The following is a 22,154-nucleotide window of genomic DNA, read 5'->3' as shown; positions in this document are numbered from 1 at the left end:
GAAAGACCAGGTGGGCTAAAAGATGACAGGGTACAGAGTTAATCTATAAACTAAATATTTGTAACTGTGTTCAAAATTATAGAGACTGCAAATATGTGTCAGCTACTTGCATTCCTTGTAAATACTCTTGCTATATAATAAATATGGCCAGAAATAATAGGACCAGTATCATTAAACTTCTGGGGCTATTACGAGTTTTGAGAAATAAGGTTTGAAAAATAAGAATGCTAACACTTAAGCATAGAATAGAGCTTGCTTGGGTTTTTTCCTACATTATAAGGTAATAATTTGTTTCTTAATGTTTATTTTTGTTTTGGCTTAGGAAAGGTTTATGCTGGGAGTAAGGTAGCATTTAATTGAATCAGACAACACAAGGCATATAGAAATAACTTTAATTAAAAAACTTACATAGAAGATTATAATATCAGACATGACAAAGATTTGAATTTATTTGCCTGGACAATTTGAGTTTGTCTGGCTTTTGTTTTTTTTTTGTTTTTTTTTTTTTTTGTTGTTGTTTTGTTTTGTTTTTCTTTAAAAATAAATGTACAGTAAAACTACCCCCAAAAGTTTGTCAGTATTGAATTTGAATTTATTTTTTCCCTAAAAGGGACCAGTATAGTTTCTAATCCCTGGCTAAAACTTAGTGTCAAACCCCATAGACTAGGCCAGATGGCCACGATTTTCAGTTGTATGGGTACTACAACTTGAATAACCTTTTTTACATGACAAAAGTGATTTATATAAATTGTCCTCAACTTTCACTTAGAAAAAAAATGGTATAATAGCTTCTAAAGGAATTTTCCTTAATGTACACTCTTCAGTATCTAATATTGAAGTATTGTCCTTTGAAAAATTTTAATTCTCAATGTAGGATGCAAGGAAGAATAGATGCTTATTTGAATAGATCAAGTGATGCGAAGGAATGACCACATTAGCTAAAAATGCAACCATTTTTTAAAAATTTTATACTGATAGGACTTTCCTATTTGTTGCTCATTTAAACTCTAATATGCTTTCTTATTCTGTTAGAAGTGAACAGAAAGCCTGTGGTTAGTCCAACAGATATCAGTGATTTTGAATAAAGGAGTATTGTGTTATCTGGTATAAGAATTTCCATATGTAACCTCTGCTACTGGTTAAACATGTTAAAAAAAACACCAAAAACTTCCTCTCTGTATTCAAGACTTAGATGTCTTTATCAGTAGAAATGTGTGCTTTATATATATTGCAGCTTACATTAGCTTACTTCAGGGTAGTTCCATGCATTTCCAAGTGGAGTGGGTCATTGCCAGTGTTTTTTAAAAACTACATAGGTGTATGTGTGCATATGTATATATATTTTATACATATATATTTATATACTCTAATATATTTCTGAGGCAATTTTAATGAATTACTATGTATACAGAAGAGAATAGTTATTTGACACACAGGTTTGTGTTTGTGTGTGTGTGTGTGAGAGAGAGAGAGAGAGTATACGGTCTTAAAAATTACCCAGTAATGTGATTGGACATCAGTTGCAACAGTTAATATCTTGGTGCTTGTAATTTGCATGATAAACACAAATGACTAGCACTTGTCTGTAAATGAAAAGCTAGTTACTCCTGTTGTTCATGAATGAAAGAGAGACTTCTCTTGCCTGTTTCATAAACAGCATAAAAGGTTAATACATGCAGTACATGCTCTTATTCTGGAATAAGAATTCCAGGGCATGGGAGATCCAGAACAGGGCTTTCTTTTCCTTTCTTCCCTTCATTTACATAGTTTGCTCAACCTGTTCCCTGTCACCTATTTTTTTTAACATTAGTAAGTCCTAGACCAAAGGTTTTGTACTCTTCTATTCCGTCTGACTGCTCTTTTGGGTGGTGGCCATTCTCTGGTGCACTGGTACAGAATATTTCACCATGGAAAACTGTGCTTGACCTTTCAATCTGATCCTTTTTTTCATCTTGGCATAATAAGACTGCTGCGTCTTCATCCTTCAGTGGAAAAGCCCGTCGTTCCCACCACAAGGACTGAAAGGGGAAACATTTTCAGTTAAGTTTCAACTAATTTGTTTTGTTTAGATTCATCTATCAAGTAATGTGTAAATGTCAGTTTTTGTAATAACTCCTATTCTGGTCTTTTAGCATATAAATGTACAAATTTTCACTTGAACTTAAATATCTAGCAATTCAAAATGAATGTATTGGAAATTGTTCAGTGACCTTTAGTAATTATTTCTTCACTTTGCCTCTGCCAAGAAGAGGAAATGCTGCCATAGGGCACTGGTCTACATTTTCAGCCTAAGAGCACTCTGGGAAACCCCCTTTAAAAGTCTTTTAAAGTTTGATCTACTTCTACTTCAGTATCATTATTATCCTACCATTATTACAAATACCTATTGACATTTTTTTCCTGAACTTTCTACAACTTGCCTATTAATTTCTATAGTCTCTCCATTCTAGATTTGGTTCTTCTTTTTCAACACCTATTTACGAAGAAAGGTGCACGGACTTTATGGATGCAGTGTTAGAAAACATTCCCCTTGAGGTAGGCACTGAATCTATGGGGAGACAAATAAAAATCTTATAGTAAGCAGGAAGAGAAATAGTAGCTAACATTGACTATGTACCAGGTTCTATTCTGCATTAATCAGATTTGTTTTGTAATGAAACTTTGACAGTATCCCCATTTTCTAATAGGTAAGTGAGTAGGTGGAAGTTGGAACTGATATGTTACACAAAAAGATATTGATTATAGTTAGTGATGGAACTAGAATGCTGGAATGCAGACCTTGATTCTTACCCCAACATTCTCTATTGAATTGTCTTACTGAGTTTATGTAATGATGAAACTTAATTCATAACACGCAGTTTTTACAAACAAGTAAAAGATTAAAAGCAAGAAAAAAGAAGTTTATCATATATATATTACACTCACCTTGATTTCTTGACTTGGATTTAAAGAAGGTGAACCACGTGTACACAGGTCATGGCTCTCAGAAAGCTCAGGAGGACTTTCAGCAGCACATTGCTGCCTCCTACTCAAGTAATTAGGATATTCTTTCAAAAGCAAGTCTTGTCCTTCAATATTTTTACTGTAGGCTCTAGCAAGAAAATCAGGAAAACATATCATTGCTTGTTATTTTTTGAGGTCTTAACATTTTATGAACAATCCAAGGTATCACTAAGTCAACTAAACTTGATAGCTTTTCTTTAAAACAGTTCTGCCTAAGAGATTTTTTAAAATTCATCAGATGAACTTCCTGATGCTATTATTTTCATAGCTCAAAGGATTAAATAATACTTTTTGAAATATTTTGCCAAATTATAATAGTGAGCTTTTTTGTTTATGTGGTTTGCTTTTAGTTTTTGGAAGACAACAAAGCACAATTACTTGACCCTGACAGACATTCTGAGTTCCCAGCGTATTCTATAATTATTGTAATGTCATCCATGAAGGACTCAATTCACATTTCCCTCTGTACTTTTAGAAAGTTTTATCTCTGGAATGTGGAAAAAGGTGAGAATTCCAGAATCTCATTATATTAGGAGAACTCTTGGAACAAGGATCTACAGCAAATCTGGAAATCTTGAGACCTAAACAGAAAAATGTGTTTTAACAATACTAATTAAATGAGAGATGCTCTTTAACTAAAGTGAGTACCAGACTTCACATAATCTTGCTTTGTGAGTTTTGGCTATATCGAAAATATTCAAATGTAAATATAAAATACGAGGGATTTTCTCAAATATGTAATTACTAAGTATGTCTATGATTTATTCCCCCTTCCCTCAAAGCCTATTTGTTTTTTATTTTTTTTCAGGCAGTCTCGCTCTGTTGCCCAGGCTAGAGTGCTGTGGAGTCAGCCTAGCTCACAGCAACCTCAAACTCCCAGGCTCAAGCAGTCCTTCTGCCTCAGCCTCCCGAGTAGCTGGGACTACAGGCATGTGCCACCATGCCTGGCTAATTTTTTTTTCTATATATACTTTTAGTAGAGACGGGGTCTTGCTCTTGCTCAGGCTGGTCTCGAACTCCTGACTTTGAGTGATCCTCCCGCCTCGGCCTCCCAGAGTGCTAGGATTACAGGCGTGAGTCACCTTGCCGGGCCATGTTTTTTTTTAATACACCCTTCCACACACACATTGTGTTTTTAAAAGTATTTTAGACTATTTGCTTTTTAAATTGGAGAGGTTTCTTGAGAAAAATTTTTTTAAAGAAAAACGTATTTTGAAGTATTTATGTTAAAATGGACTACCGAAATTCCAATCCCCAGTGTTAGGTTCACTATTACAGTAGATTGAAGTGACCTACTTTATATTAGAGAATATTCATATTATTTGCTAGTTAAATCTATTCCTGAGGCTGTCAATGATCATGAGAAATAGAGTGTAGTATAAGCATAGAAACTCATTTCATCATCATGTAATTCACCCAAATATATTTTGAATATAAGCTCAATGTATGCAGTGTTTTACTTGTAGTGCACAAATAGCTAATGTTACATCATTATGTTTTCCTTTTTAGTGGTCTTCCTCTAGAATTCATGTAGAATTTTTGTTCATTCCACATGGATTCCATGGGTTTGGATTTTAAATTTATAACACCTGCCTGCTGTTTCTTCTATGCCACTTGCTTTGCTCCCATAGTGACCACCTGGCTTGCTCTCTCTCTTCATATTTTTTGTGTCTTAGGGAGAAGACTTCATCAGAAAGATCTTCTATCTGTGATGAGAAATAAAGATTTTTGCTTTAATCAGAAACATTTTGAAATATGAAAATAACGTTTCAAACAATTCCTCATCTAGAGAACAATAACCAAACTCTAAATGCAATCTATGTAAGTTGAGAAAACAAATACGAGATGAGCCTCAAATTCCTGAAAAAAGGGAGTCAAAAACTTTAAGAACTTTTTACTGTTCATGTTTGAAGACGTACCTAGATTACAAATGAGTTCCTAGTGCTTTCCATTTACCACAGTTCACATCAAATAGTCATAATGCTTCATTTTTTTCAATGGTTTTTATTGATTGCCCATTATGGAGCATACATTGTTCTAGGTACATTTTAATAGCAAAGAAAACTAAAACTGATTATCTGAGATAAATCAGAATTAATTTAATGAATGATTTGCCTGGGGTTCTAACCTAGAAAACTACTTTGGTTATAGTGTTAAAGAATTTGGATTTCCTGGCTACGATCCTTCAGAAGTAAGGAAGAGTATATTAAAAGAGGGAAAAGCATTAACAAGTAAATTTTAGTAGTTGAAAAACATGACCACCAGGCACAGAAAGATTGTTACATGGCAGAAACCAAATGTCTTCAATATTATACTGCTTCTAGAGACCATCACTTTGGAATTAGTTTAGTTATACAGTATTTTTCCCTATAATTATTCTTGTCTTAATGTAATTTTACCCTTACAGGCCCCCAGTTCCTTACTTGTAATTCCAAAATCCAAAAATCTTAAAAAAACAAATTTTCTTAATTTCTTTGGTGACACAGCGTGATCTGATACGGTGTGAGCCTATTATTAGTGTTAATCTCAATTGTGAATATTTCACTACAGAAACATTAATGTTTGACTAATGTTATAAGAATTGTCCTAGACTTTATAGGTATTACATGACATGCACCACATTACTTTTCTATGATCTAAAAATTCAAAAGCAAATTGACCCTAAGATTCTGAAAATGACACTGTAGACTTGAGTCAATGAGGCTAAATCTCATGCAGAAAAATATGATTGGTACTGAGAATGAATGTAAATATTCATATAAATTCAATATCTCAAAAGCCCATCTAAATAAGTGATATATTTTAGTTTTGCTTTGCTTTTTAAAATTCCTTGTTATCTTTGTAGTCAGATTTGCACAAAAATGTCATTTTTCTAATTGAATTAATATCTATTTTGAAGAACTTTCATAAGTGAAAAGAAAAATCAGTAGAATTTAAAGGGTTTATATTTTCCTTTAGTTCCTTTAACATCAAAATAAGCAGGCTTCATAATATATAATGTACAATTATCCCATGACATGAAAGGCAGCTCACCTCTTCTTCACCCAAATTATGTTCATCCAATGGCTGAAGAACAACCATCCTCCAGCTGTTGAAGATACAAATCAGTTTCAAACAGTTTTTATTAATTTGTTTAAATGTAGCAATTTTATTCTTTGAGCATAATGTATGAGGGTTTTCTTTCCGTGGGACTTCCATAATTCAAAACGTTGTATTTTAATACTTTATTTTTTTAAAGAGAAAAATATTTGTATTATGTAAACAGGACAAGGAGAAGATAAAGCTTTATTTTTGGCCTTATAGTGAGCAGTCTGTTCTACTTAGCTGCATTTTATACATGATACGTATGTACTGACTCTGAATTAATTCAATGGTATGTTGATAAACTGGCTCAGCCAAAAAAAAAAAAAAAAAAAAAAGGAAAGGAGAAAAGCCTTGATTTGTAGTGTTTTCCAATATCTTTGACGTTTTCCAATATCATGGCCCCTTTTGAGCTACCAATAATTTAACAGCTGGCTCACAGAACTCTTGTATATTTAACTTTCAGCTACTCTAGCCTACCATTGCAAGCTCAAAAACATTTTTGCTATTATAGAGCATCATAACCACAAATGTTATTCCTTATGTAGAAAGTATCAACATATTCTTTATAGGAGTTTTCATAATACCTCCTAGAGTATTAAAGTTCTCTTAATACCTCAGTAATTATGAAGTAAGAGAAATTATGAAATTAGAATAGAAATATAGGAATTAAATGTCATCACCCATCTCATATCTCTGTTTCCAGCCTTTCCTATCTTTACTTCTTGGTGCCATATTCGTATTCTTAAGAAACTGCTTTCATCACTGCTAAAAAATTTGGCTAACTTCACTCCCAATAGAAAGCATATATGGCATTCAGGGACCTCCACAATATGGCTCTAACTTCTTTTCTAGCGTTAACTTCTTTTGTCAACCTACACAAAACCTCAATATCGGGCTAAGCCTTACGTGCATGTCTACGTGCCTTTGTTGTGGTCTCCCTAGGTAAACACCCTTTCCACCTTTCCCTTCCTTTATTGGTGTCTTCCCTCACCTTCCCACTCATCTTTCTATTTAATGTGTTCATTGCTTACTTGCAGTACATCCAGATCTTACTTTTGTTGTCACAGGTGTGTTACTGTCTTTCAGTGTCAATACCCCAAGCAAAGGTAGTTGCTTCCTTCTTTAAATTCTTTTTACAACCTCATGCACACCTTTTATGTTTAATGGCAAGCGTTGTTTGTTGCAGTTCTTATGTCACTAAGGTACCTTTTAGTGCCATATACATAATAGATACCTAAATATCATTGAAAGAAAAAAGACTCTAAGATACTAAAGTAAATTATTCTAGGAATTTCTAATTCTTATGAAAACTGAGAAAAATAAAATAATCACACTGTATGGCACTTTTTCTTCAGCATGAGTAATGTAGTAGCTGCTTTTACCATGTTCCCTCCATGGCTGCACAAGCTGCGGTGAGGGGAGGAGCATCTTCCTTTCATTAATTAAAATTCTAATTTCACTGAAGATTTAAGTTTATTAAGGAAAGAAGAAAGAAAAATAAAAAGATGTTAAGTATACATACCTTGGAGTCAGTATTTCCTTGTATTGGAGTTTCTCTAACTTAGCTGGTGCTACTAATGACATGGGAATCACAATGTTATCTATGTCATAAGAGCTCTCACTTCTCAATCTCCGTCGTGTAGTATTCTGCAAAACAGTATTAAAGTGGTTTTACACTTGTGTCTGGTTACTTGTGATGATACCCTCCTTTCATGAGTTATATAAAGATAATATGGCAGTGTACCTGTTACATAATTTTTGTAAATTCACTGTTATAGAATCTGACTATAAAATGTTAAGAAAACGAATTAAGAAAATATTCCTATAGTAAACCAAACAGTCTCGTGGCAGGTGTGTAATGTGTATTTATGTGCTTAAACATACCTTATTTTTAAGACCATAAAAAATATGAATGCCTTAAAATGTAAAACTCTTACCAAAATCACTAACAAAGCACCCAACCTAAATATCATAGCAAACTATTAGAAATGGTGATGAAATACTTTTGATGAGCCCTTGAGTAAAGATCATTATTACAATCTTCGTTTATGTGTCCCTGGCCCCTAAGCTTTAGACTATTCGTTTCTAAGCCCTCTCACCTGTTGACTGTTCCATTCCCTGGCCAGATGATAAAAAAGCAAAACAACTAACACAAGTCTTAAATTCTCATTAGTAAGACTATATTTAGCTTCATATGTTAAAGAGTAGAGATGGTCATGATGAAGTTCTTAACTCAGAAAAAGCAGCTATAACCAAAAATTAATGAACTATTAGTGTTCTGTAAAAAAAAGCATTATCCCATCATATTATTTCCTGGTAAGATAGCTGTAAATGTGCTAATATATGCTAGTCAATAAGGCTGTTATAGATTTGCAAAACGATCTATAAGTTATTTTAAAAATCAGCTGCTTTTACATTCAGTATACAAAGAAACCTACTTGTGATGATGAATTCTGGGTTCTTGATACAACGTTGACATTAGAAACAGCAGTAAAGTTGCTATGGGATCCTGGTACTGTGTGTTGAAAAGCACATTCTTCAAATCTAGTTCTTTCTCCTGCCATGGAAAGAACCATTGAGAAGGTCACACATTAAACATGACTGATAGGCATTATTAGAATTATTTTCCTAATTAAGTGACTGGTGATTGATTCCTTATTTTTTTTTTCTTGAATACATGTTTCAGAAAACACAAAAAAATAAGGAAATGGAAAAAGAGGGGCTTTACCCACAGTCCTGCCACAAGTATTTCTATTTTCTGGGGACTTAGCAGTTTTTGTCCAATACATTTCATATTATTTCTTTTTTTTTTTTTTTTTTTGAGACAGAATCTCACTTTTGTTGCCCGGGCTAGAGTGAGTGCCGTGGCATCAGCCTAGCTCACAGCAACCTCAAACTCCTGGGCTTAAGCAATCCTCCTGCCTCAGCCTCCCGAGTAGCTGGGACTACAGGCATGCGCCACCATGCCCGGCTAATTTTTTCTATATATATTTTAGTTGTCCAGATAATTTATTTCTATTTTTAGTAGAGACGGGGGTCTCGCTCAGGCAGGTCTCGAACTCCTGACCTCGATTGACACCCGCCTCGGCCTCCCAGAGAGCTAGGATTACAGGCGTGAGTCACCGCGCCCGGCATTATTTCTTGAATAAGGTCATCCCCTCCTTTATCGTGTTCTTCTGTGACTAATTAACAGTTGAACCATCACAACTGATCTTAATTTTCTTATCCTTTCATTTTTCATATCTGACTTTTTGTTCTAATTTCTGTGAAGTGTCCTTAACTTGATCTTCTGAAACACTCTTGATTTTTGAAAAATTTCTACTATTGAAGTACTAATTTCTTTTTCTTTTCCTTTTTTTTGAGACAGAGTCTCACTCTGTTACCTGGGCTGGAGTACAATGATATGATCATAGCTCACTGCAACTTCAGACTCCTGGGCTCAGGCAATCCTCCTGCCTCAGCCTTCGAAAGTGCTAGGATTACAGATGCAAGCCACTGTGCCTGGCAAAATACTATGCTAATTTCTAAAAGTACTTATGTGGTGTTCATTTCTTGTAGCAGCCTGTTCTTTCATGGATGAAATTTTTCTTTTCTCTCAGGACATTGATTAGAAGTTTACTTCTATTGGTATTTTCTGTTTCCTCTGAGTTCCTTTTTCCTGTTTGTTTCGGTTCCTTATTTGTAAGTGTATATTAACATATTTGTTTATTCACTCACTTACTGCCCTTGTTTATTTTACTTTAGTACAAATCTTAAACAATATTTTCCTGTATAATGTAAAATCCATATTTACATTTCTCCAGTTGTTAAAAAAAATGTCCTTTATGACTAGTTCTTCAAATCAGGATCCACATACTGAAATTGGTTATTGTGTCCTAGGTGTTTTTATAGGCTAGAGTAGCTTTTTTTTTTTTGAATGATAATTGCCTTATGACAGAGATGAGATGTCCTATGCTTTTGGAGTTGTCTATTTGTAGTATATCATATCATTTGTTCTTCTTCCCCTGTATTCACATCAAACTTGAAGTTAGATCTAAAGGATCAGTCAATTCAAGAAACATTTTACATCTTAGGTAATGTATATTCATTTTATAATGTATCTTATTTTAAGAGGTCCTTTTAGTTTTCCTATGTTCTGGTGTGTGTATATGAAAGTTCATGAAAAGCTAGGTGATCCTTGGTTTTCTGTTCTTAAGAGTGAAACACTAAAAAGCATAATGAAACCTCTGGACATGTGTAGGAATTTGTTAATTTTGTGCTCACTGTAGTTGATTGGGTAGTTATTGTCAGTACTGACATGGTGTATTATGGTGGGATTTCTAAAGATACTAGAGATAAATATTAAATCCGTTGTGTATAATAATAGTCCAGTACATCTTGGATATAGTTTCTAATTTATCTTTCCAGTTGTTTTATTTTTTATCATTAGCAATAACTATGGCAACTATCTTCTTCCCCAAGTCTCCACAACAAACCCCAATTTGTATTACTAGAAGAGTTCTAATTTCCAAAGACATCTCTTGATCATCTTGGAACTCTAAGTTTATAGGCCTCTAAGGAGAATTGAACAAGGTAGTTGAGTACTTCAGTTGAATCTTGTCCAAATGCTGTGAAAATCCTGAGGAATCTGCAGTGACTCAGTACCTCCACAATAGGTACAAGAAATGGTAATTTCTGAAAGGCAACCTTATACTAGCCTATTTTGAGTTTGGAACACAACTTTGGAGACTAAAACCTGCCCAGAGGATAGTTGGTAGAAGACAGCTAGGGAACATAGGAAGGGAATACTTAACTGCCATAAAGTGGATAGATGCCTAATCTACAAATAATTCTGAATTAACTACATGAATATGCTGTTTAATGTTCACAGGGTCGTAGATGTTTTATGTAATATAGTAACTGCTGGATTATCAACTCCCATGAGATAGGTTCTTTGAAGATAAGAATTTTTTAATTTTCAATATTTAGCACTAGCTCATATCCTCATTTAACCTACCTAATGCTGTTTCACTCAAATGTCTTTTCTTTCTTCCCTGTAACAGTTGTGTAGAAGATTCTGACCTTATTTGAGGTTTACATGTAGGTGAATATCCATTTCTCCATTGATTCAGAGAAGTCCTACGTACTAAAACAAATGAAAAGGAAATACTAAGTTTTAATTCCTTAACACAAACAGATAATGGACATGTTAATCTCTTTTTATTTATAACAGTACAGAATTTTAAGAAAACAGTTCAAAATTACAGATGAATAAATACTTAAATATCAATACAGACAACTCAAAACTAAAAATACCTGGAATAGGATTCCTTAAAAGCATCTTCAAGAAGTGCCCAAGTTCCTATATTTGCTGCATTTTTTGAAGGGGTTTAAAAGGGAAGGTGATCTGTTCTCAAAGTCTTCCAAATTGCAAAATGTATAGACTGAGGATTGGTTCAGATCTGTAAATCTTGGCAGAATATGATCTGAATCCTTAAGTTCTTGCTTACTCTTAAATCTGGAAATAATTCAGGACCGAGTAGGATTCAACAGGGTCTCAACAGACTGGGACTCCTTGAGAGCAAGAATCAGATTTCATCCACCTCTGAGAGTGACTAGCACTATTCTTTCACTTTTTGAAAACAATTTAACACTGCTTTAAGTCACTTACTATCTCTCTGCCTCAGTTGCCTCATCTGTAAAATAAGGATAATAGCTATCTTAGGGTTGTGAGGATTAAATGAGTTAATTCTTGTAATAGTAAAAGCATGTCTGACTTGGTAAGCATTCAATAAATGTTAACTTTATCATAATTGTCTACCTGAATTCCATATTTCCAGTACTGGTGTAATAACCACATTGGCTTCTTTTTTAAAGGGTTTGGAGATGTAGAAAGGAATAGAAAAAAATATGTAGGCTGAAGTGCCAAATTCGCTAACACTGAAATAAAGGGCATGGCCTACCAACAGTGACCAGGAGTTTGGTTTTAAGTTGGCAAAGCACCCTAGAAATGATAAACAACATTTTTATACCTGGGTACATGCACAGATATGCACATAATACATCCACATTTGCAAGCAAAAGGGGGAATTTATAAAGTAGAATTTGTAAGAAATCTCTGAAAGACTAATGCCATATGGAATTTGAAGAGGAAATCCAGGGCAGAAGCACATGGGAAAGTACTGCCACAGAGGTTTGTGGTCAACCGGGTGCTGTAGACCTAGAGGAGAGGAAAACTGGGAGCAGGACAGTTATCTGGAGCAAATGATATATTGGCTACACATGCCATTATCTCAGCCATGCTAACAGAATCACAGCTTTGGGCAGAGAAATGGATGGAGAGATGAAGCAATGCCCAAGTGCCCCACATTGAAATGTTCTGCCTACCCCAACTTTGAGAATTTCAAGTGTAGAATATAAATCTCTACCTTTCTCATTAAAAGGATCCCATAAACAGCAGTGGTAGAACAGTCTTAACAGTGAATATCAACTGCAATGATGAGTATACAATCAAATCTCCAAAAATCTGAATACCAGCACAGCAAAGAAGAGGTACAAACTACAAGTGGAAGAACCATCTCAAGAAATAGTTAATGGAGCATATACAGAATACAGATTAACAGGTCTTTGAAATGACTGATATTGCCAAGAGAAACAGGCAGGAGGCCCTCCAGAGAAATCTCAAATGGAAAGTGTAATTGTTCCAATTTTAAAACGAAATCACTAAGCTGGGCGCAATGGCATGTGCCTTTAATCTCAGCTACTCAGGAGGCTGAAGTGGGAGGATTGTTTGCTCTCAGGAGTTTGAGCCCTGCCTGGGTGACAGAGGAAGCCCCTGTCTCCTAAGGTGAAAAAAAAAAAAAAAAAAAAAATCACTAACTGGGTTAAGTAACAGAATGTACACAGCTGAAAACCAAAATGAGGAGTCTGGAAGAGGAATTCTACAACTTGATGGTATAGAATGATGGAAAATATGGAGTAAAAAAGGACCAAAATGGGGGGTAACATTCAGGATAGAACAGAGATCATGAAGGGGAGGAAATACTTCAAAGAAATAGCCAAAAATTTTTCCAGAATCAATGATACTAACCTTAAGATTTCAAAGAACTCACTTGAATGTCAAACAGCAAATGAAAAAAAAAAAAAAAAAAACATCACAGCATCACAGATGAAGATATTCTTAAAAGTTACAAGAGAAGGGATAAAAAGGTTACTGCAAAGGAATGAGAATCAGATTGACACACAGCAAAACTAAGATGTAAGAAAACGATGACTTTAAAGATCTCAGGGAAAATGATAGGCAGAATTACTAAAGTGTGGCTGGGCGTGGTGGCTCATGCCTGTAATCCTAGCACTCTGGGAGGCCAAGGCAGGTGGATTGCTCGAGGTCAGGAGTTCCAGACCAGCCTGAGAAAAGCGAGACCCCCGTCTCTACTAAAAATAGAAAGAAATTATCTGGACAGCTAAAAATATATAGAAAAAAGTTAGCCGGGCATGGTGGAGCATGCTTGTAGTTTCAGCTACTCGGGAGGCTGAGGCAGGAGGATTGCTTGAGCCCAGGAGTTTGAGGTTGCTGTGAGCTAGGCTGACGCCACGGCACTCTAGCCTGGCAACAGAGTGAGACTCTGTCTCAAAAAAAAAAAAAAAAAAAAAATTAAAAAAAGAATTACTAAAGTGGCCCCTAAGATTTCCTACCACCCCCAAAAAGGTAAAAATGTTAAATAGAAAACAAGATGGCAGGAGTAATTCTAAACTCATGCCTATTAAGAAGGTTGTGAGAGCTAGATTTTAAAATGTGTGCCTGGAACATGTAGGGGTTCAAAAAGTTAGTGTCCACTCTTGTTTTAATAAAACATTTTGCTGTAGTATTTTAAGCAAATATCAGACAATTCACCCTCCTGTTTTCTACAAGCAATACACCACTCTCCTAAAAACATATTAAACTTTGTGAAGGAATCTTCCACAAATAATGAAAATATTTTCACATTTATCATTTTCCTTATTCTTTAGCGTCTTGTAAGGTTTTAGTAGATCCTTGAAACAGTAGGAAATGTGTGAAATTCAGTCTGACTGCACACACTTTCTTCACCTGTCGGGTTGATAACCATCCCAGCCTTTCAGTTCTTGATCTCCCAGAACCTCTCCTAGAGTCCATCCTAACACCATACCTTGACAGAGCATCTCTCCTGTCTCCTGCCATTATTTCCTTCCCTTTTATTTAATCATCTTGTAACTACAGAGAGACAATTAGCATGACAAGCACCATTCTAAATCCTGGGTGAGCATAAGCAGGTGTGGTCCCAGCCCTCAATGTAGTTTACAGGTGTTTCCACAAAGAATGCAACCGTAATGTGTGATAGAAAGAAGTACACCATGTTACAGAGTGTAGAATAGAGAGCTCTAGGAAGGCTTCCCCAGATGAAGTGATAGATTTCAAGTATGAACAGAAATAGCTGATGGGTAGGGGAGGGAAGAAGGAATAGCATGAGCAATGGCCCAAGGGAGCAGGACAAATTTGGGAACTGAATGGCTATGTAGTGTACAGTAAGGGAGCACAGTGAAACAGTAACATGAGCAGGCAGGAGCCAGTCTGTGTAGATAGGGCTTTAAGGGTCCTCTATTAAGAATATTCCCTCTCTTAAGTTTGGGATGTGGTGCTTAAAAAGAAACATTCCCTCTCAAATGTTTTAAAAGGAATTGGGCTGGGGAGCAGGTGTAACATAATTAGATTGGCATTAGAAAAGTTTAATCTGGCCACAGTGATTGAAGGGAAATTAAAAATTGATTAGGAGGCTATTTCAGCAGTGTAGATAGGAGATCATTATGTTGGGCTGTGAAAGTAGTAGAAAAGAAGATAGTAGATTTGAAACAGATGTGTAAGATCATATTGAGAACTTGGCTATGGGTTTAGATAGAGGAAGTGTGGGTTAAAGAGACAGCCCTATGTTTGCGGCTTCCTTGTTTAGGTTATGGTGCTATTGTGCTTCCTCTCTCGTCTATCCACTCTTTGAAAAACAAACTTTTTATTTTGACATAATCTCAGAATTACAGAAAACTTGAAATAGTATAATACAAAGAATTACTGTATGCCCTTTATTCATATTTCCCAGGTGTTAACTTTTTATCACATTTGCTTTACCGAACTCTAAGTTGCTGACATGATGCCCCTTTACCCCTAAATACATCAATATGTATTTCTCAAAAACAAGAGCATTCTCTCACACAGTCACACAGTTGTCAACATCAAAAAATTAATAGCATTAGCTAATCTATAGGTCTTAACTCAAATTTCACCGAATATCCTTACAATGTTATTTATAGAAAATTATCACTCATTGTGTTCAGTTGACAGATTTCTTTAAAGTCATCTTGTATCTGAAACAGTTCTACTGTTTTCCTTGTCTTTCATAACCTTGGGTATTTTGATAAGTTAAGGCCCTTAAATTGGTTTTGTCATCATGAGGTATTTCCTCATGATGAGGCTAATCATATATTCACTCTTGAACCCACTACAATTTGGCTTTTCCCTACTTCCTTGCTGCCTTAAGTCAGCAGTGGTATTGTAATGGCAAAATCCACACTCTGTGACAAGACAGACAAAGATTGTCTACTTACCTTCACACAATCTCCCCTACAGGAATACCAAGCTGTTTGTAGATGCTTGAACACATCACACTGTTTCACGTCTCCGTGACAGGCTATGTGTTTGCTTGCATTATTTAAAGCCTTGGTACTCAATATAGGCTAACAACATTTGAATCAGCTGGGACTTTGTTAGAAACGCAGAATCTCAGGCTTTATTCTAGACCTATTGAATCAGAATTTGCATTCTAACAACATCCCTCAAGTAATTTGTTTGAGAAGCACTAATTTGGAACACCTCACCCTTCTTGCTCTGTAAATTCCAATTAAGTAGTTGAAGCTGCACTTGGCATTACCATCTTTCTGGAGTTCGAGTCTTTGCCCATTTCTAATCTCCCTTAACCTCTCTCCTTCTGGCTTCTAGGCAGAGCTACATACTCCTTCTTTATAGAATATTTTTAGCATATATCTGTGCCCACGATACAATATAATAGTTATTTTCGCCTTCCTCCTATTACATTATAATTTCTTTGATTTCCTGTGATTCACCATTGATTCTTCACTTAATAGTCTGCCTGGCACAGAGGAGGTGCTCAATAAATTCTGACCTCTAATTTTACTTAATTCTATAGAAATCACTAACAGTAAAGGAAAAATTAAGGCTCAGCTATTTAAGATACAAATAGGATCAAATTTTTCATTATGTTATTGATACACTACTATTAATTCTATGCTAACACATTTACACTCTTATTTTTTTAAATCAAATAGTAGAGCAACATTAGAAGAAATAGACTCACCTCATCTTCTCTAACACACCATGTATTTTCATTTTTGCATGCTCCCTTCAGTATTATCATGATAGTACTGCTATTATGGATATTGTTAAAATAATCATCTTCATGGGTACATTTTTTTCCCTTTTGAAAAAAATTTAGTTTCAGGATAAATTCCAACAAGTGGAATTATATCATGAAACAGTACCTGAACATAATCTATACTTTCCTGTATTTCTTTAGGCTTTTTCACCTACACATAGACAATTTTTCTTCATCCTTGGTGCTTTCATTTTTTTTTCTTTCTCTTTAACTTTTTACTGTGGAAAAATTTCAAACAAACACAAAAGAAGACTAGAATAATGAACTCCCTTGTACCTATCCTTCAGCTTCAGCAATGATCACCTCATGAGCAATCTTGTTTCATCTCTTTCCCAGCACTTTTTTTGCTAGAATATTTTAAAGCAAATCCCAAACACATCTTTTCATCTACATATATTAATATATTGGTGTGAATCCCTAACAAACTGATAATGTATATTTATATAACCACAATGTATTATTACATCTAACAAAATTAATAATTCATTAATATAATCTAACAGCTAGTTTATGTTTAAATTTCTCTGTTTCAAAAATTGTGTGTATACAGCTGGTTTGTTCAAATAATCTCAACAGTCTACACATTGCAGTTGGTTGATATAAGAATAAACATTTCTCTGATCTTTATGGTGAAAAAAAGAAAAAGAATAAACGTTTCTACATGGTTATAATTGTAGCAAACAAGTAAAATATTTTCATCTTTTTATCTCATAACATTCTTTGAAAAATGTTTCCATCTTTACATGAACTTTTAAGATATTTTTAAGGTTGCATATTCCACTATTGTATATAATTTAAAAATGTCTCTATTATGCTCTTCAAGTTGTTGCTAATTTTTCATTATCACAAAAAATGTTAAGATGATTGTAGTTGTAAATAAAGGTTGTTTCATACTTAGGATTAGATTATTGAAAATGGAATAATTGGGTCAGAATACAGTTAACAGTTCAGCAAACATTTATTGTGAGCAGTACAAAGTAGACAAGCTTTTTAACCACACTGAGCTTATAAAAGGAATATATAGTTTAAAGGCCTTGTAAATGTATCTCACAGTGCTTCCAAAAAGGCTTGTATCAATTCTTAATGTTATCTGAAATATCTGAGGGTGCAAGGTTTACTAGAGTCATGACAGAATTGATGATTATACCATTTAAACTTATTAATGTAATAGGCAAAAATAGTAAACATGCACACAGTGTCTGACATAAGCACTATTATGTTATTATGTTAGCTATTATTATCAAGTAAATCTAGTTTTTCTCTAATTCTTTTAAGATAACCATTTTTAACATTTAACTTTTTAATACATCTTAAATGTATTTTAATGTTCATCCATCTTAAATTTGTCTTAATACACTATATGAGATAGGCATCTCATTTTTTATTTCTTCCTAAGAGTCATTATTTAATACCACCAATTACAGAGGCAACTTAATTGTTTAGAGCTGTGGTCCACAATACCTGGGCTGCGAACCAGTACCAGTCTGTAGCCTGTTAGGAATCAGGCTGCACAGCAGGAGGTGAGTAGTGGGCAAGGCAGCGAAGCTTCATCTGTATTTACAGCTGCTCCCCATCGCTCCTCATCCCCCAGCCACAACCCCCACCCACCCCTCTGTTACCCATCTGTGGAAAAACTGCCTTCCATGAAACCAGTCCCTGGTACCAAAAAGGTTGGGGACCACTGGTTTAGAGCATGGCTCTGAGCCACAGTGCTTGTGTTTGAATCTTGGCTCTACCATTACTCAAATGTGATTTGGGGAAGGTTAGTCAAGCAGAATAATAAAAATACCTGTCTCACAGGGTTGTACAGATTAAAAGAATTAACTAATACAAAGCCCTTCAACCAGGGCTGGCATATAAGGAATGCTTCATAAGAACCTGTTGTCATTATTATTTATTGACTAGGCTATCCTTTTCACACTGATAGGAAGTACCATTTTCATCATATAATGAACCTGTGGGTCTGTCTCTAGGCTTTTTATTTAGTTCCCTTGATCTGGCTTCCATCCACCACATTTTAATGATTATAACTTTATAATACATTTTGATATCTCACACTTATCTTTTAGAAATTTTATTGGCTACTCTTCAACATTTTCCCTCTGAGGTAAACTTTAGAATAACTTTGTTCCAAAAGAATACCTATGTGATTCTGATAAGAATTACATTCTATTTATAAATTAATTGGGAGAAAACTGACATTCTTATGTTACAATACTGTCTTGGAACAGGATATTTCTCTCCTTATAGGAATGTCCTCTTACATTCCTCCTCAGTAAACTTTTGAAGTTTTCTTTATGTAGGTCCTTGTTAAGTTTGATTCAAAATATTTTATATTTTCATTGTCAATGTTTCTGGGATAATTCATTCGATTGTATATGATATATAGTTATTACTGGTACTTATAAATACTGCTGATTTTTATAAATTTTTTAAAAATAAAACTCCAATTCTAACAGGTATTCATTTAACTCTTTTCAGGTAAATGATTATTTCATCTGGAAATAATTTATCTTAATTTGTTTGACTTTTTTGATGTTAAGATTTTAACTTAGCAGATAATCAAAATATGTTGATGTTTTTCTTTCTTCTAATTGCTTCCAAGTATAGACAATGTCCTCAACCCTATTCAGAGCACTCAAGTTTTATTTTGTAGTTTTAATGTTTTATTTAAAATTCTTAGAGCTAACTAGAATTTATTTTGATTACGGTATAAATTGAGTGTGCAGAAAAAAACTACTCAGAAGGACAATGACAATACCATTTATTGAATAACAATACTGTTTATTGAATGGTTCTCCACTTTCTTTTCTCATTGATACACAGTTCTTCCCCGATCACATAATAAACTATGTAGTCTGCTTCATCAACCTATTTTCCTAAATATAAGCAAAATATAATCTATGCTAACAATTACGGATTTTTGTCATGTTTCCATATTTGTTGGGCTAGATTTTCTCAATACTTTTTCCAGGAATTTCTTTTATATTTTTCCCTGTTTAAGTCTTCTCAGTGGGCTTTATTATTTTGCTAAGTCAGCAAATTCTATTAGGACTTTTAGTTACATTGCATTAAACATATAAACTAATAGGAAGAATTGATATCCTTATTAATCTTACCATTGAGGAATGCTGTTTCTCTGCATTTATTTAATTTTTCTATTATATTTACCAGTAATATTTCATAATTTTCATTCAATATATATTACACATTTTTAAGATTGTTCCTTGTATTTTCTACTTGTGTGTGTGCGTGATTTGTGAAAAGTGAATATTAAAAATTAAGGATTTACTTTTATTCTTTTGTTAAATTTTATTTCCTTAGAATGCAAAAGTAATAAGGATGAAGGATGTAAAACAGTATATAAAGTACAAGAATTGTAAATGTGACATACCAGGTGATGGAGATATGATACAGTCGCCTACAAATTTATTTTCAGCAAGATCTCCTTTTATTTCAGTCTTTTTTAACAATGTTTCAAAGTGAAAATGAAGAGGCATATCTGGAAAAGTGCAGTAAAAAAAGTATTTTCAGTGAACACCACTCTTTATAGACTATAATATTAAAATTGCTTTTTTCTATAAATAGCACATAACCCTAGAAAAATAAGCAAAAGTTTGAAAAGTAATAACTATCAGAAGTGGCAAGATACTCTTTCTGAGCATGTTGGGAGAAATATTTTGGAAATTACTGATTAGGTGTACTTAGTAAACAAACTAAAATAAGAACAGCTGAACAACCTCATGAACTTTCTAAAACAGTACATAAGATGAACAGTAATTATAAATATTAAATACTATTCACAGATGAATGGAAACAAATGTACCCAAAATATCTTTAAGAAAACCTGCAGCCAAATCTGGCTGGTTCTAAATCCATTGCACTTCACCCCCACAAACTTTGCATCTGAAATAATGAGGTTTCCAAAAAATATAATTACATAGTTTTAATTACTTGGGGGAAAACCACTATAATTCAAATCCAACCTTTTATGAAAACATCAAGTTTCACATTCCCTTAGTTTACTAATATTACACATCACAAATCTTTTACAAAAAACTAAAACTATTTGACAAACTAGTTCTCTTTCCTTAAATAGACAGACACTCAATTGGCCATGTTTACATTCTCACAACCAAAGAGGAGCTAAGTAATAAAGTAGATGTGCTTCACATTTATTAACACCTTAACTGCCATGTGAGGTATATTTAACTCACACTACTTTTGAGCAGGGGGCCTCAAGAAGCATATGTAATTCACACATCTCTTTACCTTGGGAGCAGCGTGAACTATTTTTCAAGTTGCATATAACTCATGCACAGAAAACAATAAAAAATAACAAATTTTTCATTAAATTAGAAAGGATCATTTTGTTTTCGAAGTTTTTGTTCTATTTTTGTAATAAAACACGGTGATCCCAAGAACAAAAATTTTTTTTCTAGTGTGGCAGTTAATGTGTTAAAGGAGTTTTTTTTTCCAATCAAGAAAGTAAAAACAGAATCATCTTTAAGATAATTTATTAATAAGGACACCTAAACTTTCCCTGAGAAATAAAATATTCCATAGCACTTTATTATTATACTTATTAGTTTACATTTCAGTTGTCTTAAACAAGAGTGCAAGTACTTTGAGGGATTTATTTGTATTTATACTCCTAGGACCTATTTAGTACTTTCCCTATAGTAAGTATTGAGATTTTTATTAAATGAATGCAAGAAGGAATGGATAACCCTAACCAGTCGGTAAATAAACTAATTTTATTTATTAGAGGGGGCATAAGAGTCTTAGTATAAGGGATATTTATGTCAGCTTTCAGAATTATGTCATCAGAGAAATATATTTGCTAATAATGAAACAGCCAGTAAAGTAATGGTTAGGAGTTTGGTTCTGGAGAATGACTACCTAAGATTAAATCCTGGGTCGTCATTTATTAGCTGGGTAATCCTGAATAAGTAACTTAACATCTCTAAGCTTGATTTTCTCTTATGTAAGGTGAAGAAGACAAAAGTTATCTATTCTGGAGTTGTGAGAATTAAACAAAAGTAATGTGCTCAGTATATATAGGGCCCAACGTATGCTAAGACTAAATGTTAGCTGCACTATTATTGTTATATTATTATTTCTTCCTATTATTAAGGTTTTTCTCAAAGGTGGAATAATATAGTTCCTGTTAGAAACTTAACTTCAAAGTATGGTGGAGCAAAGAATTCACTCTACCACTGGTAAAAACTAAGCTGAGATTCAGGGCAGGGGAATAGGTACAAAAAATAGTGCTGGCCGGGCGCGGTGGCTCACGCCTGTAATCCTAGCCCTCTGGGAGGCCAAGGCGGGTGGATCCCTCAAGGTCAGGAGTTCCAGACCAGCCTGAGCGAGACCCTGTCTCTACTAAAAATAGAAATAAATTATCTGGACAACTAAAAATATATATAGAAAAAATTAGCCGGGCATGGTGGCGCGTGCCTGTAGTCCCAGCTACTCGGAAGGCTGAGGCAGTAGGATCGCTTAAGCCCAGGAGTCTGAGGTTGCTGTGAGCTAGGCTGATGCCACGGCACTCACTCTAGCCCGGGCAACAGAGTGAGACTCTGTCTCAAAAAAAAAAAAAAAAAAAAAAAATAGTGCTTTACAAAG

General features: G+C 34.3%; 1 protein-coding gene across 8 annotated transcripts in view; it reads right to left on the bottom strand.

Annotated features, from left to right (window-relative positions):
• Nucleotides 1-375: 375 nt before the first annotated feature.
• KANSL1L (KAT8 regulatory NSL complex subunit 1 like) overlaps nt 376-22,154 on the bottom strand; it is a 120,469-nt gene continuing 98,690 nt past the window's right edge. For 7 of the 8 annotated variants that reach the window (XM_045559510.1, XM_045559516.1, XM_045559517.1 and 4 more), the window contains exons 8-15: nt 19,921-20,028; nt 11,084-11,212; nt 8,526-8,644; nt 7,610-7,734; nt 6,037-6,091; nt 4,597-4,709; nt 2,926-3,091; nt 376-2,018 (exon numbers count right to left, since the gene is read on the bottom strand). In XM_045559510.1, coding sequence (XP_045415466.1) covers nt 1,788-2,018; nt 2,926-3,091; nt 4,597-4,709; nt 6,037-6,091; nt 7,610-7,734; nt 8,526-8,644; nt 11,084-11,212; nt 19,921-20,028 — 1,046 coding nt within the window. In that variant the 3' untranslated portion in view covers nt 376-1,787. The remainder of the gene's footprint in view (nt 2,019-2,925; nt 3,092-4,596; nt 4,710-6,036; nt 6,092-7,609; nt 7,735-8,525; nt 8,645-11,083; nt 11,213-19,920; nt 20,029-22,154) is intronic. The other variant, XM_045559518.1, reaches the window with a different exon arrangement.

Source organism: Lemur catta, chromosome 8 (assembly GCF_020740605.2).
Source record: "Lemur catta isolate mLemCat1 chromosome 8, mLemCat1.pri, whole genome shotgun sequence".
In the NCBI taxonomy this organism is placed as follows: domain Eukaryota; kingdom Metazoa; phylum Chordata; class Mammalia; order Primates; family Lemuridae; genus Lemur; species Lemur catta.
This window is presented reverse-complemented; position numbering and strand designations above follow the sequence as displayed.